The sequence below is a fragment of the Melozone crissalis genome, unplaced genomic scaffold (genome assembly GCF_028551555.1).
Source record: "Melozone crissalis strain CALT ecotype California unplaced genomic scaffold, PUWL_Pcris_2 ptg000018l_1, whole genome shotgun sequence".
Taxonomy (NCBI): domain Eukaryota; kingdom Metazoa; phylum Chordata; class Aves; order Passeriformes; family Passerellidae; genus Melozone; species Melozone crissalis.
This window is the reverse complement of record NW_026535796.1, coordinates 20,596,297-20,623,116: the sequence shown is the minus strand read 5'-3', so window position 1 is coordinate 20,623,116 and position 26,820 is coordinate 20,596,297. Positions and strand designations below refer to the sequence as shown.

Here is a 26,820-nt window from a genome sequence, read left to right as displayed (position 1 = left end):
CTGTCTGTAGTGCAAAAAGTCACTCTCTCTCTTCAAAAGCCCACTTTAAATAATGGAAGGCTTCTGTGAGGAATTCCTGGAGCCTTCTCTTATCCAGTCTGAACAGCCTTCCATCCTCGGAGTGGTGCTTCAGTCCTTCACCATCAGTGCAGTGGTGAGTAGAAAAGCAAAGGAATAGCTTTTTCAGCCCACTGTCTGCTGTACCATTTAGTAGGACACAAGGGCTTTAGGGCAGTTGCTGGCTGTTTCACAATGGCATTATGTTTGCTTTTTGCCTGTGTGTTGACTCTTCATTCTGTGAATTCACCACAATGGCTCCCACCTAGTGCTGACTTGTTTATGTTTGAAATGTCAGTGCTTGTGCTTTTATTAATTTTCTCAAATTCTAGCCTGGTGGCTGATGCTAATGACAGGAAATGATTAATGAATGGGACCTTGCTGAGAATGTGACACATTCTCATGCTTGCATGGAGCTAATGACATGCTGCATTACTGGCTTTCATACATTTTCTGCCACTTTTAATTGTTGTATCTCTAAAGTTTGGTACTTGGTCTGCAGTTCCAGTTTATGAATTTGAGCTCTTTGATAAAATGCTCCAGCAAGACAACTGTCAGCAGCTGCTAGTAAGCTAATTGCTTTTTAGCAAACTATTTCCTTCACTATTCAGTTATTTTTTCAAGTGTGATAGACTCTTAAAAAAATCTGTCCTGTCTCTTGTAAAGTTTTTTGAGAACATTTGGTGGAAGAATTAAGACTGTATTACATGGAAATGAAGAAAAAGGGGAGACTTCTGCAGGTTGCTCAGAGAGGACAGATGTGGTGGGGAGTTGATATTCCCTGAAGCATCTTATGGCAGACCAAACTGTGGTGTCTCCACTCTGGCCTCCCTGAAACTGCTCTGAACAGCTACAGTCAGTGACAAATTTTGCTTTACTTCAGGCTTGTAAGATGGGAAAATTTTTCTATTTAAGAATACTGGTAGGTTGTGCTGAAGCTCTGAAAAGGATTTGAAATGGCCATAGTTGCACATAGGTTGCTGGAACTCTCAAAGAAAATCTGGATTGGGGTTTAGGTGTCGTGGCTGGATCACAAAGTGGTGCTTCCTCCTGCCCAGGGCTTCCCTGTTTGATGCTGCTTTGTGCCCTTATCCTGTAGCAACATTGGAAAAACCTGCCAGCGAGGTTTTGAGCTGGCTTGTTTGGCAAGTGTGGGCCACACCTCCACTTCTCACAGCTGGAGCACAGCCCAGTCCTGCGCAAAACTTCGGATGAGTCCGCGGCAAACAGCGCTCCGCAGCCGGGCGTCCTGGGCTCGCCTTGCTCTGGGTTTCCCTGTCAGATTTTCTGCAGAGACAGCAGGACATTTTCCCCATGTTCCATGAGGTGCTTCGGGGCCCATTTCCACCCAGAGTGCTGCCTTTTCTGGCAGCAGTGCTTTTCCAAAGGAAGGAGAGGAGGGACACTGGCTTCTATCAGTGGCGGGTAAGAGAAAGCGTGGTGCTGGCTCTGAGATGGCATTCCTTGGCTGATGTGCTCAGGAGGGACTTCCTGTTGCTGCATGTATGGAAAACCTGCCCTGCACTTCTGCAGGAATGAAAAATTCATTGCTACCCACACTTGTCTCTTAATGATCATGTTAATGGAGATTTCAGGTTTTTATTAAATTCAGGGTCTGCCTGAGGAAATCCAGAGCAGATCTGTGTTTCCTTAGGTTTTGGGGAGCAGAATTGAGCTGATGTCAAGTACTTTTTTGAGGGGAGTCCAGAATACTGCACTTTTCATCAGTGGAGATGAAATCATGCTTACGTGTTTTCTTGCAAAATAACCTTGACTACAGTTGCCTTCTGTTTTGCTTTTTGTCTTACCTTACAGGGATTAATGGTCTCAGGTAGACAAAGACTAATGATGGCTTCAGCTCCTGCTCCTAATGCAGTGCAACCACAACAGATAAAGTGGTTTTGAGGCGTTTGTCCTTTAACTAGGGTGAAATAATTTCATTGTATAAGATAGTCAGGCTAATAACTTCAATTTTAAATTAAGCTAAATGTTTATGAAGGAGCTTTTGACTGGAGATTTGATCTGTAAGCTGATCACCCTTGTCGTATCCTATCACACCAGCCCCTCAGTATACAATTAAAATTGAGATGACCATTAATTGTCACAAGACAACTTGCTGCTTGTACAGCTTTCTGCACTTCTGCTTGCTGTGTGAAAGAAATAAACTTGTTGACTTTTTGATATTTTTGTTTAGTACTTGGGAGATCAGGTTAGAAGGGACTCATGTAAACCTCCATTAACCTGTAAACCACTGAATATCTTTTCCCTCAGACACTTGCTATTTAAATTTTAAAAAAATTAACATTACTTAACAAAATTTTACGGCTGTAGGGAGAGATTTTAGTATTGACTAATTGATGGCAATAGAGCAAGGGGTGGGGCAGCAGATCACCCTTTTGTCTTTGTAGGTAAATTTAACGTGATCAGACTGTTGTAGGTAAATTTAACGTGATCAGACTGCTTTAATTTTTCAGAGTTTAGCCTTGGATTCATTTCTAAAAACAACAATAAACTGGCAGTGAACCTGGTGTTTGCCACTGCAGTTGTGTTACTGAGCTGCTGGCGCTGCTCATGTCCTGGCTGACCATAAATCCTGCCTGCCAGGAGAACATGGCTCTTAGGGCTGGCTCTGTGAGTCTCCTGAGGGAGGAGGGACAGTGCAAGGGGTGCCCAGGAAAGGCAGGGATTTACTTTGGGGTTTAAAAGCAGACTTGTGACACTTTGGCCACAGGAAGGGAATGATGTGCAGCAGTGTTTCTTTGGAAGGAGGAGCAAGATGGGGAGAAACTGCTCCATTGATAAACTGAACATTTCTTTGAGCTGCCTAATTTTCCTAATGAACACAAAGTATGTCTTAGAACACAAAATATGTCTCAGAAGTTGTGTTTCAATTTGCTGTGACAGCATTTTTGTAATGATTCTGGCAGGCTTATGGTGAGTCCTCTGCCTTCACTGAGACTTGTGGGGGTGGATCCCTGCACTTGCTGCCCACTGTTTAAAGGCAGGTATCCTGGACTGCATGAAAGTAAAGATTGCTGGGTCCTATAGCTGGGATTACTTGTTCTACAGTCACTTCCAGCTGCATCAACATCTTCAGTTTAGATGAAAGGTACAGACAGTTTTGCGAAGTTAAGTATGTGAAAATTCAGCCTTGTACCCTTATTTTAGGATTTAGGATTTAAAGGTGGTGTTTTTTTTTTTGTTTGTTTTTTTTTTTTTTTTTTGGTTTTTTTTTGCTTCAGGTGTACTCCTGAGCTCTGGATAAGCAGTGATTCTGAAAAATCATTATGCAAAGCAGAAGTTAGCTGCTTCTGTCAGTCACATACATTGGTATGCTGCCATGTCATCAGTACTTGTTGTCCATTTCCCGTATGGATTTCTTGCCAGCCTTTTCCCTGATCATTCAGATAAGGCATATCTGATACTCCCATGCTTTATTACTCTGCAAACTCACCTGGCAGCATGCTATGACCTTGCTGTGCCTTTGCTAAAAGATAAGTAAAAAAGGCATATGAGGAGGTTATGGCATACATGATCACATAGGCTTGGGAGCACAGTGACATTTCTATTGAGTTGTATGCCCTTAAATTACCCTTAAATTATAAACTGGATGTGGAAAATGTATCCTTAGCTGTCTAATGACTGGCTGGAAATTGAAAGTGTTAGAGACCTTTGGAAAGGGCATTCTTTTGAGCATGTAAGTACATTTTTGACAGATGGTGTGCAATAAAAGAAGGCTAGGCTATCTTCATGGTACTCTGCACTTGCTCTGATAGTGTCTGATTTATGTGAATGAAGATTGCTTTCACAGCCATGGGGGTATGATTATGTAGCTTCGTGTCTCAACAAACAGAAGAATTGCAGGAACATTAGGAAGTTGGTGAGAATAACAATTCACGATCTTGAATTTCTATTTGTAATCTATTCCCCAACTTGATGAAGTAGAAAGGTGGTCAGGCTTTGCCTGAGAAACTAGTGTCAGGAATTGAATAAAAGAAAGGTGATTAGGAGAAGTTTAAAGATGAAAGACACTAGCATCTGAAGTGTGGAAGTCATGGTGAAATTCACTGTGAAGGCATGTCTTGTTTACAGAAACAAATAAAGGAATGAATATCTTTAACAAATCATTTCTGCAAGTAAGTCTCTGTAAGATTAGTAACAGTATAACTGAAGTTTATTTGCACAAATTTAATTTAGTACCTGCATGCAAGAAATCTTAGGTGACGTGTAGTTTTTGCTCTTTGCTTGTTGGTCAGGATGGATGGTGCTTGCTTAACACAAAAATGTTCAGTATACTCTGTATGCTTTGGCTTTATTGTGTTCAAGCCCTGTTTTGCAAAAGCTGGCAAGTATCTCCAAAAGATGAAAAATAAGGAAGATTCGCCAAGAATGTGACTGCTTAACAAACATTGTATAATTTATCAGATAAGGAACATTCAAGAAGATTTAAACAGTTCAGGATTCACTGGTTTCTGTGAGATCCCACTCAGTGATATGTAGGCCCTACATTTTGATATAATATTTCAAGAATCATAAAACCGAAGAATGGTTTGGGTTGGAAGGGACCTTAAAGTCTTGTTGCAACCCCCCTGTCATGGGCAGGGACACCTTCCACTAGACCAGGTTTCTCAAAGCTCCTGCCTGGCCTTGAACACTTCCAGGACAGGAATGGCCAGGCACAGGTTCTCTGGGCAACCTCTTCCAGTGCCTCATTTGTCAGTCTGCAGTATTTTGTTGTAAGTGAAGATCTTGTTGAATTTATTTGTAAGTGAATACTTAGCATATCTAAAATTAAACTCTGGTCTCAAGCCAACCTTGTTGAAAGTTGTGAACATGAAGTAATGACCATTTGTGAAAAGCATTTTGAAAATGGGATTTAAGAATAGGAAAAGTTCTTAGCTGGCCAGGATTGTGTCATAACTGATGAAAATGAGGCAATATCCCATTCTGTTCCTGAGCCTTACACAATTACTTCTGTGTAAGTAGTCTCTGTACTAAATCACCTCAAGCTGTTTTCTCTTGTCCCCTGCCCTCCCCCCACTTCTCCTTCATGATATTTTAGGATCCAGTCAGACTTTTTGTTCCCCACTTCACACCCTGACATTTAGGTACTAATATTACTTTCCAAAAATAGTCTCCCAGAAGCTTTCAAGAGTGGGGATTACATTTTATCTGTGCTGGTAAGGTGACGTGCATGTTTAGAATGCTGATACCAGTTAACAGTCCAGAATGAAAATGAATTTAAGATTTGTCTTTTCTAACTCAAACTGCCATTAAATGTTTTGGCAAGCATTTTGGGTTTTTTTCTCATTGTAAACAGCATGTGCCTTTTATGACTTTAGACCCTGCTCTTAAGATTCTTGCCATGTCTGCTTTTCCTCAAGCATTCATGTACCCTTGGCCACTTCTCTGGAACGAGCTGCCATGGATGTGTTTGAGCAGCTTTAGCACCTGTTTCTCACACAGCAAGAATGTACTAACAAAGCAATTAATAACTGATCTATAATTGGAGGAATCCCTAAATAAGGGACTTACTTTCTGAAGTCTGTGAGGAGTTACCCTAAGACATTGCCAAAAGGGAATTGAGTTTCCTTCTGGGCACCTTTAGTTGTCCTCCAGGACACTGCAAGTGCTGTGTATATTCCCAAACTGATTCATTAGTAGCTCATTTTGGGCTGGCTACTTCTGATTCATTTCTCTGGTCTAATACTAATGTGGTTACAGAGCAGGCATTTCAATTGAGTTAAAAGCTGAGCTTGTTTCTCTCTTTTCAGTGGGAAAAGCATCCTTACTACAACCTGACAGTAAAAGTCCTCAGAGCCAGAAACATCAAGGGTACAGATGTGTGTAAGTATTTACCCAAGGCATTATGAAAACATGTTGGTTCCTTGGTGCATACCTCTAGCAAAGAGAGCATTGTTAAGGGAGCCTCTTATCTACGCACGCTTCATTGCCTTTATGTCTCAAAAAAAGCTTCTCATGTAAAGCATTATATATATAATATTAAGTATATTATCTGAATCTCAAAAGCTTTTTGTGAGGCCAATCTGCAGATTAAGCAGCTGCAGCTGTTCTTACTTTGCAGAACAAGATCATGTAAGTCCTGGTAAGGTTTTGCTTCCCTGCTCCTTTTCCTGTTCTACTGTGGCCCATTCTGTATTCCTTTCTCTGGATTCAGCCTTCTGGGTATGGCAAGTTTCACCCTTGCTCCTGCTGAACAGTCTTCCTGAAACTGGAAGCACAAGTCTTTAATTCTAGCATCCAAAGGTTTATTTTCTCAGTTGTAGTAGTGCTTTATTTCATGTACGTGCTATTTGTCATTGCAGACTTTAAAGGAAGCAGGTGGTTGGCTGATTCCAAGATAAGCTGCTTTTTATCTGTTCCTGGTTTTGATAGCGTGGTATATATTCCCTCCTATTTACACCCCTGTGTAAAGATCTCAGGGCCATTTGGGGCCTTTGGATCTTTAAAACTCATTTATATTAAATTACTTCAGATTAGATCAAGTAAGATAGTCCACCTTAAGTTTATATCTGACATCCAGCATTGAACTACCTGGAATGCAAAATACCTGTTCAGGGAACAGAAAAACCTCCTGAGAGGCTGAGAGCTAGAACAATGTTGTGAAGAGTTCTTTTCTATGGCCTGTCTATTCAGCTGGAGTGAAGAATGGTCCCCATACTTGCATTGTTGAAGGGGTCCTAAATGGAAGAAAGAAGGGCTCTGAGACAATAATTTGTTTTCAGGGAATGGAAACAGCCCAGCTCCTTGCCTGACTAAACAAGGGTACAGCAGTAGTGGATGTTGTCTCCCTGGACTTTGGTAGGCTTAAGCTCTTTCAGTGATGCCCAGGGATAGGAGAGGAGGCAATAGCCCTGGTATCAGCAATAATCTTTTTTAAAGTTGATCTTCCTCATTTTAAATACTAGTCTTTTTTATTAAGGGCTTTATCATTTTGATGAACCAGAAAAAAGGTATCTAATATTCAATTTGCTCCTGTTTAAAGGCATTTACTTCATTAAAGGCTTTTGCTTTAGAAGTCCAGCCCTGAATTTACACTTTTCTATGATGCAATGAGATCTAGCAAATGAGGAGCTCACGGGAAAGAGTGTGTTTGAATAAAGCTTTTCTGGTGCCTGTCTCTCACTCTCTGCTGCAGTGTCCAAGGCAGACTGCTATGTGGAGCTGAAGCTGCCCACTGCATCTCCCAGTGTCTCCCGAACTCAGGTTGTTGACAACTCTGAGAACCCAGAATGGAATGAGACTTTCCAGTATCGGATCCACAGCGCTGTCAAGGTAAGGACACTGTGTGGAGCAGGTTGGACTACTTGTATTTTTGTACTTGATTTTGATACTTCATTCAAAATCAAGGGTTCTTTATTACCCTCAAAACTAGTGTTGCTTGTAAGGTGACAGTTGTCTTCAGTGGTACAAAAAGCTGTGCCATGCATATACAGTGATACAAACTACTGTGGTTAACTGCTCTCTCAAGTAAATTGCAGCGAGAATTTTCCATAAACATCCTTGTGATGTATCTCAGGAAAGGGAAATTATGGCACTACCTGGTGGAATTCAAGGAAATTCCTTGATTAAGCAAGTTTCTATTTGATGTTTGCTTCTTCTTTCACAGGAACTAAATTTCTACTCGCTGCCATGTAGTTCATTCAGTCAAGTTTTGCCATCAGTTCTGATGATTGAGAAAACCAAATTCAAACTCTTGGGTAGAGACTGTGCATCTAATACCTGTGTAGGACCTAATACAGTATTTAACAAAGTCTTCAGATGGTCAGCATTCACTCACAAAGCAGACACTAATGGCAGAGGGAAGGAAACTGTACTTTAAAAAATCAGTTTTAGTGGGTCACTATTGCTTTGAATAACATCCCTGGCTTTGGAATAAGGTGTCTATTGCAAGAAACTATCTCCCTCACTTTTCCGCAATGGTTGGTGACCAATGTGGAATGGTAATTGACTTGACTGGTAAGAAAATTGAAAGCTAAACTTTAGGGTGTGGGATCTTTTTCTTTCCCTCCAGGCTCATGAGACCTCAGCCTGGTTACTGCTGGAGATTGCCAGCAACATTCCAAGTTTAGTCTTGTCTCCTTGAGAACTAGTTACTTCAAGGCTCTTATTTGGGTGCCATATGTCCTCACTGTATGTATTTCAGTTTCCCTTGAATTTACCATCTCTGACCCAGTGCTGAGCAGGAAGAGATTGATCCCTATAACATCCTGGACTAAATCATCATGAAAGAGTGGAAATTGCTTCCTCGGGCAAATCTGTGCCTGGAGCTGGTGGAGAGTACTGCCGCATGAGTTCCCCTGGGGCCTCCCTCTGGGTGGGAAGCTGAGAAAATGCTTTAGCCAAAAGGTGTCCATTAGGAGAGTTTTCTGCTTAACTTTTTGCTTAATTTTTTATGCTGTAAGCCCTGCTGAAAATACTGAATTTTCCTCAGGATTGGGGAAGGGTATTGATTAATGCACAAGGTGTCCATTGTATACAGCTACCCAGGTCTGTCAGGGTTTCTGCCCCTTCATCTTAGGCTGTTTGTTTCTTTCTGCTTTTAGAACATTCTGGAGCTGACCCTCTATGATAAGGATGTCCTTGTCAGTGATGAGCTCACCTCTGTTGTCTTTGACGTGGGGGGTGTGAGGCCGGGGGAGCCCCTGCTGCAAACCTTCAGCCTGGACTCTGAGGTGAGGCCCTGGCTCAGCTCCTCCTGCACAGACCTGGCAGTGCCTGTCCCTCATGCATCTGGGTGGGAGAAGCCAGAATGTTGTAACAGTTTTTCATGAGACTTAGAGGAAGATAAACTGATTTTAATGTGAAAGGCATTTGCAGTCAGTAATCATTGTAGGGACTGTCTTATTTAGTTTGTCATCATCTGTTTGAGAAAAAACAAGTTCATTGCTGCAAAGGTTACCTCTATATCTGATAAGTCAAAAGCGTAAGAGATGCTTATGTTCCCTGGATTATGTTCAGTACATTTAACCTCTGCTTCATGTAGATGGTGTTGGTGATCAGCTGCTCTCAAGCCCTATTAACCTGTTCATGGACTCACAAGACAGCCTGTTTTATGTGGGTAAAAACCCCATCAACAGACTGATCTATTTTGTAATGCCACAGACACATTGCTACGATAGGTCAGGATTAAAAGTGAGCTAATGATGTGTTTTCTTGAGAAATTGGGCTGCAGTGCTGTTGGTGTGGTCAGAAGCAGGCTAACTGGTGTGCAGCTCAGAGGGAGGTGTTGGGCAGTGCCACAGGCACTCCATATCATTTATGATCATGGAAAGAGGCTTAGTAATTCCATTGCTCTCAGTAGCTCTATCCATTTCCTGAATGCTTAAGTCATCTTGGTCTGTAATTAAGAGACTGGAAATTTCAACTTCAGCAAAGAATATTACCCAAAAGAGCTTCTAGTTTGTTACTTGAAAAACTGTGTTAGGTCTGGTATCACGTATTTGCTGTATGCTATGGGAGGAGAAAAGACTTTGACTAGAGCCAAGTCTGTATAGGACAAAGACAGCAAGGAGCTAAGAGTGCAACCTGCTGAAGTAAGAGATGGGAAGAAGCCCAAAGCCCTGTGTAGAAGCTGTTTGCAGAGATGATGTTGCAGTGGTTCTTGAGCCAGAGGAGACTTTTTTCTCTCATTAGCAGAGTAATGGATCTGAGAGACACCTCTCACTTCTGTATACTTGTATCTTCAAATGTAGATATGTCTGGTCATATAGGGCATGTCCAGCAGAAGAGGAGAATTTAAAGGCTAAAGGCTACATTTAGCCATTTCAAAATTTAGCTAGAGCTTTTATAAAAGGAACAAAGCCAGTTATTTTAACAGGAAGTTAAAATATGTTGCTATGCTAGAGAACAAGACAAGGGCAGAAGCAGCTGCTTGGGTCAGGAAGTATTTAGTGGCGGCTTCAATGGCTCATAGATGGGGGATTTTGAGATTAATGGGAGGATGGTGTGTTGATTTCAAGGCTGGTCTAGGCCCTAATTCAGTGGTTACTGAATTATGAGAAAAGCTTAATCTCTTGGAAAAATATCCCTAATTATATATTCAGGATCAAGGGTCACCAATATCTAACTTTTATTTTCACAGGCTAAGGAAGAGCTGGATGTAGAGTTTTTCTTGGAGAAATGGTGAGTCTTACTTGAAGAGCTGATTGCACTTGTGCTCTGCAGATATATTGTTAGGGGTTTTTTTCTATGTGGGGATAGTCTTGCTCATAAAAAAGGATAATACTTTATAGTTCTCTGTGGGAATTGAGTTGATTCACTAATGGCTGACCAAAATTATCCTTAATTACTCCAGTCACCAAAATTTTTGGGGTAAAAAAGAAATAAGATTTTGCTGGACTTCATGGGATGTAAGTGAATGCTTTCTGGATTAGTTATTTGGGATTGGAAAGTTTTCAGTTAACCTTGCAAAATACACAAATATATACTTTATCTCTCTAGTAGTCTAAGTTCAGCTTTTCTCTAGGTTATCAGAATAACTGGGATGTGGAGATCCTATAGCGCATGCTTATATTTGCAGACTTTTTTTTTCAATTTTTCCAATCCCCCATTATTTTGTGAAGGGAAATATACTTGCTGTTTCCCTGGATCTCCCACAGTGAGGATCTTTTCATCCCACTGCTTATTCAGCCAATTAGTTTGTAAAGTAGGATGAGGGAAAATTAAAACCAGCTATCATTTGCAATAAACCTCTTGCTTTCACAGCTCGGATGCCCCTACAGAAGTGTTGACCAACGGAGTCCTTGTGGTGAGTACATGGAAGCCAGAATCATCTATGTTGTGATTTACTCCTGAAGATAAGTTTTTAGCAGAAAGAGGAGAAGGATTTTTGAGTATTACAGTCCTACTTCCAAATAACTCCTACTCTCTCCGAGATCTGCCTCTCTTTTTCATTTGTTGATTTAAAAATCTCCCTCAATTTTTAAACTTGATGGCAACTTACAGAAAGCTGCTTTATTTGAAATAACAAAACAATGCCTGATGGTTTTTGTTTTGGCATTTTGCAGCTGTAAACCTACAACTAATACAGTAGGTGAATTAAATTTCAAACAAAGAAGTGAGCTAAAAATTGTGTGACCAGAGCTGGTTTCTTTTTTTCACAGGTTCATCCTTGCTTGTGTCTTCAAGGCACTGTCAACAAAGAGGAAAATGCAAAAGAAAAACAGCAAGGTAGGGCTGTCTGGAGGGTTTAAGTCAGGACTACTATTCAACATGTTTGTTCCTTGAGAGAGAGGGGAGACTTGAATCTCTGTCTATACAGTGCATTTTAATTTACTGACTACAAAATTGGCTTTTAAAGTAAATTTTGCTTTTATTTTCAGTAATTAGTATGATTGGGTATTTTCTACTGGATACCACAATAGTCTTTTCCTGTGTACTTATGGTCTCAGCTGCACTTAAGTACTTGATTTTCAACAACTGGCCCCTGTGGTCTAAACTTCTTTTTCTAATGCACAGGAAGCTGTGAGGTCAAGGTGTCTGTCCCAGGGGCGTATCAAAAGCAGTTGTCTATTCCTTGGACACCAGACAATGAGAAGGATTGTGGAACCTCATTTGTCTTTCATGTGGATAAAGAAATGTGTTCAGAATTGCAAGTGGAGCTGCAGCAAACCATATCTGTCCTACAGGTAAGCATCCATGCTGATTCCATAAAGCTTACAGAGAGATAAGTTTTTCTTGATTGTTGTTTTTTACACACTGGCTTTTTTGTTTGTTTAAAAAATGTCAGACTGTGCATTGGATCTTTGATGTTGTGTAAGGAGCTGAAATTACCTTTAGAGTCTATGCTCCCCAAAGATTTAACATCTGTTCACACTCAAGGATTAGGAAAATGTTACTCTGCACGTGCTTGTTACATGGAGACATCTTTACTTTCACCTGTTGAGATACTCTATAGGGACTCTTTTCTATTAGAAATTTGTAGATCAGATGCCACTTGCAGAGGTTTATTTAGCTTTGTCTTTTACTTTGCACTTTCTCCAGGTAGTGACTGAATATTCATTCTCCAAAAATGAGAGCAAAGAAAATCTGTATTCTATGATGCTTTTTATCCCAACAAGCAATTGAGTAGCATGATTGCAAATGATGATCTTGACTACTGTAGAGGCAGCTGTGGAGAAGAGGACACGAAAAAGGATATGGAAGAGCAGCTTTGCCTGGGGGTTTGTTAGGCAGCAAACATGAGCTGAACAGAGACACCTGGGCTTGAGTGGTCGAAAACTCACAGCCAGGCAAGCAAAAACCACTGCAGAGGTCAGCTATGGAGATTGCCCCAGGTGGTAAACCTCTGCCAAACAGTTCTGGTAGCTAGGAGAACATACTCCTTCAACAAGCAGCATGGACCACAAAAGTCTTCAGTCTGCCCTCTTCTCCCTCATCAGATGTGGGAGAGTGCCAGGAGCATTGTAGTGTTGCTTGCCCTGTACCTAAATGCATGTTATTTGCCCCTGTTAGGAAGAGGACAGTGAATTTAGAGGGACATTGGTCTCAGGACAGTAGTTACTGGTCAGAGGACACCTGTGAAGTGTGTGGGTGGTTCCTGGCCTGACTTCAGCTCTTGGTGTGAGAAGGGTGACAGCCTGCTGTTTCTCTAAGGTGTGGTCTCCTCCTGGGTACTGAGCCCTGTGGTTGGTGTATGGGCTCCAGCCCACCTGGAGGCTCTGTAGGCTTTTGGGACCCTCTGATGTGAGGGGTTTTTTATATGCCTCTTTGCATTTAGCAATCTGCACACAGCCCTGCATTATGAGATCTTGCCATTTGCTACATGACAGAAAACCCAAATATTTCCTGGCAAGCTTTAATTTGCTCTGCTTTTAAAATTACAAACTGCCTTATTTCTTATTTTGTGGTATTTTTGATGTATGTGTAATGCTGCTGCCTTTTTTGGTATCTTTTCCAAATCTTGCTTGGAAGATGGAAATGCAAGTTTGTTTGTGGGTTTTGTGACACATGCCAGCACAAAACTATTTGTGGGGGAAATTTTGTACTTGAAATTTTTTTAATTATGGCAGACAGGTATATTAAAAAAAAAACCCAATTACATTAAACAAAACACCCCCAAAACTAAACCAAACAACCACAAAAAAGAACCTATTTGAGTGAAAGAAAAAAAAAAGGAGAAAGCAGAATGCCCTCAAAAAGCCTTGGAAATTTGGTAAATATTTAGCTATAATGATATTAAGAATTGTTTGCTGTTTCAATGTATGAAAGTCATAATTTTTTAAACTTTTTTCTATCTCACATAAGATTTTGCTTTTATTAGGATGGTGTGAACCCTGATATTGAAAAGCATACGACAGTTCTGGGACTGGGGACTGTACCAATTAATTCCCTTCCTATTGGAGAAAAAGTTGATAGAATCATTTCTCTAGGAGAGGTAATGTCAATATTTTGCTCTTGCTTTAACATGCATGAGAACCTTTTCCTCCATTGCCTCCAGGTGTTTGGAAAGTTAGGCAACATGTGATTGAATCTCAGGACTGCTGTTTTCTTGGATGTCTTAGAATGCAGGAATGAGATTACTCAGTGCAATTCTTCCTAATGTGTTTTCATGATTGGGTCTTGCAAAATGAAGTATAAAGTTGATCACTTTCCGAAGAAAAAAGTCTTTTCAGGGTGTGGAAGAAAAGTATCAGGCGGAGGAAAAAGGCAAGACACTTGGAGAAGAAATAATTCCTAACTTCTATTTTGTAGTTCCACCTGTGTAATTACTGTCAACTTCAAGATGTGTTCTCTCTTTTGACAGGGAAAAAGTTTGGATATGAGTTTGAAAACTGAAGAGAGGTGAGTGGGAGCCCCACTTGAAAATCAGCAAAGATCTTTATTCTCATATAAAGGAACTGAGTGACTCTCCTTGCTGTTCTGGGGAGCTCTGTCCACTCCATTGATCTCTTGGGATAGATTAAACAAAAATATATTTGATAGGTTTTTTTGATAATTTTTGGAAGGCTGTGACTCTTTACTTTGCAGTATTATCTATTGGACAGGTGTCAATCCTGCTGACACCTGTACAAATTTTGTGTTCCTAATACTTAAATGTACAATATCTGTTGATGTAAATATGAAGTAGTTTTGTCATGCACAGGTATACCAGAATATCCGAAGTGATGTAATGAGAGATAGGAAAGGACATAAGTGTGTGAAGAGCTTGAACTATAAAATAGGTGAAGGCTGCAAGAAAGGAGTAAAAAGGGAAAAAAAACCCAGAAAACCAAGAGTTTGGCTTGTAAGTTGATAGGGTCATTTGGTATCCAGTCATCAGCTGAAGATCCTACTCCTGTTTTACAGCTTCATAACAAGTTCATTGGTATTCAGCTGCCTCTTAAGTTCAGAATCTTCTGTTTTAAAATCCCCCTTCCCCTCATTTCATGTTCACATTGATGCAGTGATGTCAGTTGCTCCTCTTACAGTCTTCTTCACTTACAAGAATCTTTTCTTTCTTTGTGAAATTCCTGAATCCTAATCTGCGTACTGTTTGACAGGAGCTTCGAATTTAAACATTAAATGAGAAATACAATATGGAGAATTTAATTTTTAATTCCGAAAGGTTGTTGTACAAAATAGCTGATGTATACACTAAAATTTCATCTGATCCAGTTCAGACCTGCACCTAGATTCTGTGTTCACAAAAATTGCATTTCCATACTGATTACAAATCCTCCAAAATGTCAAGGTTTTTTTCCTTCTGTTTCAGCACTTGGGATCTTGATATACGTCTGGGTTTTGATCTCTGTAAAGAGGAGAGAGAATTTTTGGACAAAAGGAAGAAAGTAGTTTCTGAGGCACTGAGGAAGACTCTTTGTTTAAAAGAATCCCCTCCAAAAGATGAGGTATTGAGCACAGTCCTGTAGTGAGATTGGTGAAATTCTTTAGGCTTGGTTGATAATTAGGCAATGTAGGAATCCTTGTTTGAAACACGGTTTGCATTCACTATGGTGTGAGACAGTACATTTCAGTTCTGAAGTCTAAATGTTTTTATATTTCTTAAATTTTGAGGGGGTATGTTTCAGGATGTTTAAAATGAAAATGACACTACAGGAATTGATTTTAATTGTTTATTTGAGGAAACTTACATCTACATATCCTCATGCCTTGCTTAGTGGTATTTGGTTGCAGTTACAAGACTAATTGCCTCTTACATGTGTATTGAAAGAAAGTAAATGTGTGATAATATACATAACAATTTCAGTAAGTGACTGTTCCTAAGATGACTGTGCTATGCTTTATAGTAAGCAATATATTTCAATTACAAAATAGAGAAAGAAGTTCAGCTTGAAATCAAACCCAAAATTACTTGTAATGTAGATAGAAATGAAGGTTTATATCTCCTTTTGTTAGAGTTTATATCTCTATTTTGTATCTCTATTAGAATATTTATCTCTATTTTTTATGTTCTATTTTTTGTTCAAATGAGACTGAAATGGGGTTAGTTCTGTAATTTATTGGCCATCAAAAGCCTGTGGTTGTGACTCCTGAGTGTGCTGTCTTCAGGTTCCAGTTGTGGCAGTGCTGGGCTCTGGAGGTGGGATGAGAGCACTGACGTCCTTCTATGGCAGCCTTGCTGGGCTGCAGCAGCTGGGCCTTCTGGATGCTGCAGTGTACCTCTGTGGCATTTCTGGCTCCACCTGGTAAGCTACATGCAGTTTTGATTCAGAAACTTAGAGGTGAAATGGTAGCGTTGATGCAAAATAAGGCCAAAATTACATTTGTTGGCAGACAGCAAATCAAGGATTTTACCAGTTTTCACCTGTGAGTTCTGCTGGGGATCCTGAACAGTCTAAGACATCCAGTATCATGTCCAACCCATACAGCTACTGGCTAAAATTATGAATCTGCTGCTTGTGCAAGTGTGACAGTTAAACATTAGAATGTTTTATATGAATAAGACTGCTGTGTAGTAACTCAGAGCATTGACTTAAAAACCTTCCTCATTTCCCTACTCTTGCCGAGAAGATAACTGAGGTGGTGCAAGTCACTGGAAACACGTCCGTGCAGGCCACCACGTCATCACCTTCCAAAATGGCATGGAGGCTGAAGAGAGGCATAGCACTGTCTTGCCCTTTGGTGGACTGGAGCAATGTGCTGAAATATTAGATATCTGTGCCTAGAATGTTTCAGTCGCTCAGTTCTTGGAGTTTGTGGTGAAGTCACCCCTTGTTTTTGTGAAATTATTTCATAGAGGAGTTGCACCACCTGACAATGTAATCCTTCCTTCCAAGCTTTTTGTGTTAATTTAACTCCTCTGTACCGAGTTCTCCTGCCCCTTCTGATTCAGAGATGCTTCCAAACAAATGTAGGCATCTTGTTTGCACAGATAGTTGATGGTCTAAACTAACTTCTCTTTCAATCAGACCTGTCTTCTGGTAAAGGCCACGGCCTCTATTGCTGCACACTGCTTCCTTGCCATCAGCCAGCACATTGTGGTTGTTTTGTTCTGGAGTTAACATATGTTTATGGGCTGGTTCATGGGTGCTAGCATAGGATGCTTGGAACGTCTTTGGAAGGCAGGTTAGCAATCAAAACAAAGATGTCCTATAGGTGTCAGGGTTTTCAGCACAATTTAGAGTTCAGAGATCTTTTATTTATATATTCTTCACTCTTTTAGCTAGACTTCTCAAGTGCTGCAGCACTAATTATAACTAGCTAAAATTATTGTTTACAGGAAGGTCTTTATTACTGATGACATTAATAAAAGCATTTTCAGGTGTTTATCAACACTGTATCGAGACCCTGACTGGTCACAGAAAGACCTTCAAGATGCAATCAGAAGAGCTCAGGACACTGTGTCCGGCAGCAAAGCAGGTGCATTTTCCCCAGAACGACTGAAGTACTATTTCCAGGAGCTGAATGCAATGGAGGTCATGGGACGGAAGGTTTCCTTTACAGATTTGTGGGGCCTTATTGTGGAATATTTCCTACAACAAGAGGTAAAAGGATTCATGTTTGGATGTGTCCTGCTGTTTGTCTTTCAAGTGGGAACTCTGCTGACCCATGTATGTAGAGTCATGTATTTAGAAACCAATTACTCTTCATCTTTGTTTAGGCACAATGTTGTGGAATAAATATAGTATCTTCCTTAGTAAAGAATTTCTAATTCATATGGATCAATGTTACAGAAAAATGCAGTTTGTGTTTGGAATGACTGTTATTAAAAGAACAGCTTTTGTACTGGGCCCATTAAGCCTGGCAGAATGTTCATTTTGCAAAATGGAGTTATTGTGCAGTATTTTCTGTGTAATTGAGATTGAAAATCAGAGGGATAGCTAGTTTATTATTAACATTAAATATTCTAAATACACATCTGCAGAAATATTGGACAAATCTAAACATATACCTGGACAGTGGAGGAGAAAAAGGACTTTGACTTAGTAGTGTTGTTAATCAGAAATGCTAAGCAGCAGCTACCAATTATCAAACTATGGGTACAGAATTTACCTGACTTAGGTGGGCTTCTCCTTCCTTGCTTGTTACCAGGAAGATCCATCAAAGCTGTCTGATCAGCAAGAAGCAGTGAAATGGGCCCAGAACCCTTATCCTATCTATGCAGCTGTCAATGTGAGACCCAATATGAGCAGTGGTGACTTTGCAGGTATGAACATGGAAATTTATTTTTGTTTGCTGAAGTCCATAAGTGTATTTCATCTATCCAGTTGCTTGGGTAGTGAGCAGCTGATAACAGGAAATACAGCTCGAGCAGCAGGTGGTAGTACAAGGGGCAGTAGGAAACCGATTGGCAAAGTATTATCATCCTCATAGCAAATGTCTTCTTTGTGGCTAAAATGGAGAAATGAGATTGAGAACTGTTGGCCACTCCACATGTTTTGCTAGAAACTGCCTGAAATTTTCAGGAGCTGAGAATATTCCTGTAATACATGTGCCTCTGTCTGAATTAGAGGCCTTGGTGATAAGGAAACCACTTTCTTTTATAGTCCTAGATAAAAAATATGTGTAGGATTCATGTAAAATGATGCATTGGCCACCTTGTAATGTGCATCATCAAAATTGTATGTTTTAGTGGTCTGAGTTCTTACAGTAAAAATATGAAAAGTAGTCTTTCAATGAAACTTTAAATATGATGCAACAAGTGGGGATAGATGAGTGAGACAGGAACACAAATGCTTGTGTCCACCTGTGTACCACTAGGGAACATGTTTGTTTTATTCTGAGGAGTTGTGTGTATGGCAGTGAATTCAATTAGATCCAACCTGCCAGTGCTCAAGAAGGATTTGGATAATGCTTCCAGATGCATGCTGTGTTTTGTCAGGTTGATCTATGCAGGCCCAGGAGTTGGACTGGATGGCCCTTATTTTTCAGCTTTTTGTGGGAATCTTTCAAGCATGAGGAGGCACTTGGCTAAGCAAACAGTGAAGTCTGACGCAGTGGGTCAATTGGGTTTTCAAGCCAGTACTGTAGTAGTTCCTGGGAGATGGTTTGTAGTGCAGGGAAAAGCTGAAAAAAATAATGTAGCTTCAATTTGGATGGAAAAGGGAGCCATCAAAATGGTTTAAATAAAAAGTCAAATATGCAGGTTGTTTCCATAGTAACAAAGTCAAGATGGAATGAAAGCCTTCACAAGAGTTTTTGTTAATAATATGTACATAGAAAGTAGAGTAGAGGGGCAGAGAAATCCATAGTGATTGTGAAAAGTGAGGGGAGAGTCCTTTCTGTCTCCCCTGTGTGAACAGATATCAGATAAATATTTTCACTCATGTTTCCTCTGAGATGAGTAAATATCCTGTTGGCTTGTTCTTAGAATGGTGTGAGTTCACTCCCTATGAAGTTGGATTTCGCAAATATGGAGCTTTTGTTCGAACAGAGAATTTTGACAGCGAGTTCTTCATGGGACGGCTTGTCCAGAAACATCCAGAGCCCAGGATTTGTTTTCTACAAGGTGTGATCTTATGATAATGATTAAATTATCATATAAGGAGATGGAAAGGAACTTTGCTGCTTTGGGGAGTTATGAACTGAAGTCCATGCCTTTTTTCCCTTCCAAAAGGACTTGAAGTGAAACATGTCAGTCCTTCTCCAGAGCTTTAGGTTCATAGTTGGTTCACAGTGTTGCATTCTGATGTCCTGAGTCTGCAAGATGACTCTATTATAGCTGCCTGTCAAAAATTGCCTGTCTACTGTCGATCTTCCTGTTCTCTTAATGTCTTTTCCATGCTTTTCTCTGGGAAAATTTTCTGCATTATATCGCAACATCATGATTTGTCACATGATTAACACCAAGGTTTTAATTAGAACTGTTAGAATAGTAGGGAATCAAGTGACAACCCTCTCCCATGAAAAATGTCAGGTGAATTATAGGCCTTTTGGTTCTGTGAGAAACCTTTTGAGTGTTAAATTCTCCTGCATTTTTCCTGCAGGAATGTGGGGCAGTGCCTTTGCTGCAAGCTTGGATGATATCTGCCTGAAGGTGGTTGGTATAGGACTGAGCTTTCTAGATTCTTTCAAAGATGTTATCAAAGTTGTAGGTAAGAACATACATAAAAATAGTTGGGTTTTTCAAAAGATGGCTGATTTTGTAGTGATCACAAATAATATGATGCAAAAATGTGCTGTTTGTAGTTTTCAAGACTAGCACAAAGAGTGGATTGGGACAGATCTCTTTTATTGTGTGTTATTCCCTTTGATCACTCTTATAGTGAAGAGAAAATGTTTCTTTAGTACACTTCCTCTTCTTTTAAAAAGAATTGGTATCTGACTTTGACTAAAATTTGGGCTAGTTCTGGGAGCTGTCTTAAACACATATTAAAGTGCAGGCATCATAATCCTGAGAAGAGGAAGAATAGAAGCTGGTTTGCTAAGCTGGAAATGGAAAAAAGAGGCTTTCAGTTTCCCCCATGGTATGCTTTTTGTAGTATTGTATAAGCTGGTTGTATGCTTATTCATTGATCTCCATTTGTCCATTACAGTGAAGTGTTTTAGAGGCTGGGACTTGTTCATGTGCATAGTTATGGCCTTATAGTAACTAGTGGATGAAGAGATTTTTTTTTTCTCTGCCTTTCCAGCCCTGGTTCCCCCAGAACACCCCAACTCTTTTTGTTTTGTGTAGTTATAAATGCTACAGTGTGTGGTTGACTGATGTCTTATGTAACAGAAGTGGTTTCACTTGGTAACAAAGGTTTCTTTGTGTGGGTTTGAAATTAATATGGGCAATGTTTTATGAGTAATGCTTTTCCCATTAAACAGGGCTAGTAAATCACCCACCTATGGAATGTACATCTCATTTAAATTTCATTACAATACCCTTATTAGAGGACAAATTCAGCCTTGGGTCAGCTGGTTAAATATTGCACAAAAAGGCCTAACTGAAATGTTGGAGCTGGCATTTTGTGCATGTTCTGCATCCTTCTGTGACTTCTGCAGATGACTGCCAAAGATTCCATTTCCGAGACCCAGCACGGCTGAAGACTCGCTTGGTTATACCTGGGGGCCCCTTGTTACAAATATTTCAGGATTTCTTCATGTCCCGGGTCACATGTGGAGAAACCTTCAACTTCATGAAGGGATTGTATCTTCATAAAGATTATGTTAACATCAAGAAATTTGTGACTTGGAGAGGTAAAGGAGTTTATGTGTTTCTGATTATCAAAAAAATATTAACACACTATAAAATATCCCAATGTCACAGAACATTAGTGAGCTTGACTTTCTGCTGAAGCCAGGGCATATGTCCCTTCTTACACCATAGCAAAAATTTTGATCCACTCTATTTGTTCTGTCATATAAGGCAAGCTGATCATCAGATTTTATAGGTCTGTCTCAGATGAAAGTGCATGTTGGAGTGTCTTTTTTCTTCTTATAATACTAATATGAGCTTTGTCTTGTTCTTCTGCCAATACATGTGTAATGAATCAATATAGTTACTTGTGTTACTTGGAGTGTCTTACAGATAGTCACCTGGATGCATTTCCCAACCAGCTGACGCCCATGGAAGAGAACTTGTATTTAGTGGATGGTGGCTTTTCCATCAACTCTCCCTTTCCTTTGGTACTTCAGCCAGAGAGGGATGTGGATGTTATCCTGTCATTCAATTTTTCCTGGGAAGCTCCATTTGAGGTGAGAGATTAGCTGAGCATTATACATGAACATAAAAACACAGACTCATACTCAGTGGCAGCAGATCACTTGAAGCTGAATACAAATACTAATCAACAAATGAAAACAAATCCTTATGTCTTTCACGGAATCACAGAATGGTTTGGGTTGGAAGGGACATTAAGGATCATCTCATTTCAACCTGCTGTCATGGGCAGGGACACCTTTCACTAGACAAGTTTGCTTAAACTCCTATGCATCCTGGCCTTGAACACTTCCAGGGGTGGGGAGTCCACAGCTTCTCTGGGCAACCTGTGCCAGTGTCCCACCACCTTCACAGTGAAGGGTTTCTTCCAAACATCTAATCTAAACTTACCTTCCTTCAGATTAGGGCTGTTTCCCCCTTGTGCTGTCACTACATGCCCTTGTCAAAAGTCACTCTCCAGTTCCTTCCTGTAAGCCTCCTGTAGTGCTGGAAGGTGTTGCAAGGTCTCCCCGGTGCCTTCTCTTCTCCAGGCTGAACAGCCCCACCTCTCTTGGCCTGTCTTCCTATGGAAAGACATTTCAAAGGTTATGTTGCTATGCTTTTTCCTGTGAAGGTCATGAGAAAATAGAAAGTTGACAACTGTAAGAAGATTCAAAAATTTTCAGAAGCCTAAACAGATTAAGTAAAATAAGACTATTTGTATGGCCCATAAGATGATTGTCACTTAGATATGTGCTTCTAAAGAAAGAGTGGCTATTGGTGATTTTTTTCATATAAACAAGTTATTTTCTGTACATACAAGTGTTTATTATTAACTGCAGAAAAGTCAAGGTGAATAGATTTAGAGTAGGAAAGCATAAAAAGTTTCAGCTGCAATCTGTTGATATTTGTTGCAGTTCTGCTCTTCATTCTTCTATATTACCAGCTGGAGAAATTGTTTCTGCTGATTTGAAGCTGAGCTCCTGTCACTTTTTTTTAAATGAAAATCTCTTTCCTTTTGAGGATTGCAGTTAGATGATTTTAGAAGTGTTGCTGATGTTGTGTTGCAATTATCTTTTTCCTCTGATAACAGGTTCTAGAGCTGACTCAGAAATATTGTGAGGAGCAGGAAATTCCTTTTCCAAAAATCAAATTTACAGAGGAAGATGAAAAGAAGCCAAAAGAGTGTTACATGTTTGTGGATGATGATAATCCAAGGGCTCCAATTGTACTCCATTTCCCACTTGTGAATGACACCTTCCAGAAATACAAAGCTCCAGGTAAACTAGCTACCTCTTAAAGCACTCTTCTAACAATTCTTTGGGTGTGCTGATGGGGAAAATTCAGTGAGGTCAATGTTCCTCTTTTGATTCTTCTTAATATTACTCTGTGATTGTTAAAATTGTTGTTTACATGTAAGGCAGAATCAGTTTCCACTAGTTTTTTGAAGGGCAGGATGAGGGAAGAGGCTCACAACACCCCTTCCCCCACAAAAGTGTTTGTAGTAAACTACTTTGCTGTTCATCTTTTAAGACTGGTATTTAAATTTAAGGGGCATGGTACTCCTAGGGCCAGTTGAACTTCAGGTTTGTCTTTCACTTTAGTGTAGAGCAACACTTCCGGGGAAAATTGAGCTTTATATTCCTTATTTTGAGCATAATAATAAAAGATAACCTTAAAATTTATCACAATGAAAACGTGTTTTAGCACTGTATTTTGGAGCCAAGTGGAAATAGAAAGAGAATACTTTTCCCCTTCAGCTTTCAAATATTTTGGAAGGAGCTGATGTCTCTGAGGAGGAGCTTTGGGGAAAAAGTTAAATTTCAACAGAATTATCTCTGATCTCCTCCTAGCTGAATTCCACCAAAATGATTCTACCACAGCAGAGGGTTTTTTATGATTTTTTTGTTCTTTCTTTCTTTCTTGCTGCAGGAGTTGAACGTGAGTCAGAAGAAGAAAAATCCTTTGGTGACTTTATCATTGAGTCAAACGATTCCCCTTACCGGACACTAAACTTCACCTTTGAGCCGTATGATTTCAGCAGGTTAGTGGAAGTGAATCGCTACAATGTTCTGAACAACAAGGACACTCTCCTCAAAACCCTAAACTTGGCTCTGCAAAGGAGGAAGTTGAAGAAAGTCACCAATCAGTCAGATACATGAGCAGTTTCCAAGGCTGAGGATACAGAGAGGCTGCAGTGTACAAAAGCTGTGAGGTTCAAGATAATATAGTGATAGTGAACAGCTAAAAACTCTCTTCCTGGGGAGGGAGTAGTACACCTGACGCTGAAAACTCATTCCAGGTTATGTGCTCTGATGAAAACTCAAGGAATGTATAGTACAACATGGATGTTGCTTCCTTGTGTGGATGAGAGTGAGGAATTACTCAGCTCAGTATCTCCAATCACAGTGGCTGATTCCAGATGATTTGAGAGGTCTACACAAACCATTTGAGCTTCTGGAGAATAATCTTCCAGCCTCTACTGAGTGATGCACCTCTTTTTTGTCAAAGGTGTGTTGGTGTTTGAGGGAACAGTTTCCTTCTGTACTTTTATCTCTTGCTTATGAACCTCCCTTAATGAACTTTTACAAGTTACATCATCCAAAGAAGAGCTCCACAGATGAAAATGACACACTGAGAGAAGAAATGGCTCCTTTTTCTTTCACCTTGCTATGGCTGATGCCCATGTGCTTTCAAGACTGAACAGTCATTACCTGCTTCCCATTTTGCCATTCAGGGTTTCAATTTCCTTCCTGTCCTTCTCAAGGATTTTAATGGCTTTTAGTCTCCCAGAAATTCTATGCAGAGTATCTTATTTTGGTAAAAAAATTGTTTGGTAAACAAGGAAATAAATGTTTTTTATATTTAACAATAAAAACACATTGTGGGATTTTGTTACTGCTTCCTATAGTTTGATCGTCATGAGATGATGAAACTATGATGAAAATGCCGTAAGTCTCAGCTTTCTCTTTCTGTGTAAGAGGAAGGAAGGCTCCTTTGAAGGGTTTGAAATAGATATTTTTTCCCTACTCTTCAGCTTGTAATTTACCCAGGCCTTTGTTGAAGGAGTTTTTGTGTCTACATACTTTAGAAACGTCCATAGTCAAGGTAGGCACACTTTATGAATGTGAATTAATAAAATAATGTAAAATGTTGCTGTGCTGTGGGGTGGGATTCACCTCACTTTGCATAAAGCCCAAAGAAAACTACTGAATTATGCAGTTGGAAAATATGTAATGCAGAACAGTGGCAAATGAGCACTGTTAGTTTTATGGCTTTTACATTGAGCTGAATGTATGGATTCTGGATTTAAAACTGAGGACAGGAGGTTTGTCTTATGAAATTATCTAAGGACTTATATAGTTCTTAATACATTTTTTCATGTGTTTCTCTTTTAATAAATATTAGTTTGCTCACATGCTCTTCATAGTTTTTCTTAAGTACACTTGTCAGAGACAACTAGGTTGTTAGCTTGTGGATGAAAATCAGGGGCTGAGCCAAGACAGAAAACCTTGTATTTACTGTTTACTACAGACCATCTAATCAAGGGGAGGATGAGCAAGATAATACCTGTTACTTCCTAAAGAATCTTAAAAATGTGGAAAACCTGTTTCAACTGAGAAATTGAAAGCGCCTAAGTTTTCAAGGTCAAGAACTGTGGTTTTTTGCTATCTTACTAAGAGTTGGAAGTGGTGCTGGTGAATTCAGCTGACTCACAATGGAATCACAAGCACCTTGCTTCACTGGTCTTTACAGCAGGATAATTTTAATAAGAGTTTCTAAAAACTTCTTGGTTTTAAGTTGGACTAAGTGAATTAAGCAGGTACTTCAGCCTCTGATCTGATCTATGATTACAATGGAAACTATGATTACAATGGAAAAAGAGCATACTGCCTGCCTCTGCAAGACCGTCTACTCACATCCACAGGTATTGCAGCTAAGGTTGTCTTCCTTTTGTGGGCTTGCTAGATTGCCACAGACAAGGATCATTTTGCATTCACAATAATATGGGTTTCTTTTCCTCTGCAGATGATGACCATGTTATACATAGCTGATAAGCTCTAGCTGAATCTTCTTTTCTGCTAAGTGCTTAGCAACTAAGCACTTAGTAAGTTCACTGGTTGATGCTGTTGTATCAGCAATTAATTCTTATATTTAAAAAAAAAAACCTTGGAAGATTTTTATAATAATTCCTGCTGTGGATTTTTCAATCCTGAAGTAGTGAAGGAACAACATAAAATAACTAATGGGATATCATACTCTAATAAGGAAATAATTACTTCATATGGAAATATCTGCTTTTTTGTCTGCCCTTGCAGTGTTAAAGACAATCTTCTGTGTGGCAGCAGATCTTCTGATAGCACCTCCAGTCACTTCTGACACAGGTCAGATACAATACAGGTCTCATTGTATCTGCAGTGATTCTAAGAGGAATTAAACTTAAAATGCAAGCACCATAATGCTGTGAAGGTAAAAGATCTTCTTCTTTGTTAGGTTGCTCAGGGCAGCAGCAGGTGAACAGGAAATCCAGGGCAAAGGAGGGAGCAGAACCTTGTGATGGCTTAGCAGAGAGGGAACACCACTGGTGGCCTGCTGCTGAGAGTGTTTAAGCCAGTTCTGTGGAGCAGGAGTTTTCGTAAAGGTCTTGGTATCCTAGAAAAAGAGCTGCCTGGGAAAATGCAGGAGCATAGAACAAAAGGTGGTGGTGTTTTCTTAAGGGTGCTGTACCTTGGAATAGAATGGTTGAATTAATTTTTCCACTTCTCCAATATCTCCAAATTTGTTCATAGCCAAGCAATGTTGTTATGTTGAACTTTACTTTTTTATAGTTCAGTGCAAAATCTTTGGAATCTATCAACTCCAGTAGATGAAAAATTTATCTGGAGCCACACCTAAAAATCTTAATCTGGGACAGAAGTATTGCTAACTCTGTTGCTTTTGATGTGGCAAATATTACACCAGGCTAGACTTTATTCACATGTTTGTGATTAGTTCAGTTGCCAGTTGAGGCACTTTAAACACCTCAAAAGGAAGAAAAACAAACAATGTTTAATCAGAAGTTGATATTGATGTGACTTGGATTTGAAAAAGGTAACGAGATCTAGAGGTGCGGGAGGTTGAAACATTTCCAGTGGAAAAAGGAAATGGACTGTTGAATGAAGTTCTGATAGGGTTTTATCTAGACCATTTTTATGCTGGAATGTCACCCATATCTGAGGAAATTTAACTCACAGCAGAGGCATGGATGAAGGAGTATGTATGGGAAAGGAAAAACCTGCTATTTGAGAGGACACTGGATGACTGTAGGTTAATTTGTTTGTCACAGCAACAATTGAGAATGGACCTGTCTGTTCTACATGTAAGCAACTTAGAGAAGGGAGATAAAGCTGGAAGGCCAGTGGTGGTGTAGGAGCAAATATATTAAGGAGTAAACTGAGGCTGAACATAAAAATAATGTTTAAGATTTTTGTGAAATCTATGAAATCATTGAGAATGATTAGGCTAACTTATTGGTGGACATGTAAAGCAGAAGCAGAACAATGATTTATACATAGAACAAATGATTTATACAAAGGTATGCCAGTGTTTTTAAGAAGTGTTCTCTTGTTTCACATCTTTGTGATCAGGGCTCAACAACTGGTAGGAAGGGAAATGCTGATCTCTCCCTGGGCTCCATATAAGCAACGGGAGCCTGAATTGTTTTCTCCTTATAATAAATCCTCCTGCAGGAG

At 39.8% G+C, this 26,820-nt stretch overlaps 1 protein-coding gene across 1 annotated transcript; it reads left to right on the top strand.

Moving 5' to 3' along the window:
- The first annotated feature begins 213 nt into the window (after positions 1-213).
- PLA2G4F (phospholipase A2 group IVF) lies at positions 214-23,927 on the top strand. The gene is made up of 20 exons (XM_054275216.1): positions 214-1,482; positions 5,832-5,904; positions 7,217-7,353; positions 8,625-8,753; positions 10,163-10,203; positions 10,786-10,828; positions 11,184-11,250; positions 11,539-11,708; positions 13,343-13,456; positions 13,826-13,863; positions 14,774-14,909; positions 15,571-15,707; positions 16,784-17,006; positions 17,554-17,668; positions 18,833-18,970; positions 19,449-19,556; positions 20,452-20,646; positions 20,978-21,144; positions 22,182-22,368; positions 23,021-23,927. Exons 1-20 carry the CDS (start codon positions 1,372-1,374, stop codon positions 23,248-23,250), a joined length of 2,559 nt encoding a protein of 852 aa, XP_054131191.1. The 5' UTR covers positions 214-1,371; the 3' UTR covers positions 23,251-23,927.
- Positions 23,928-26,820: the final 2,893 nt, after the last annotated feature.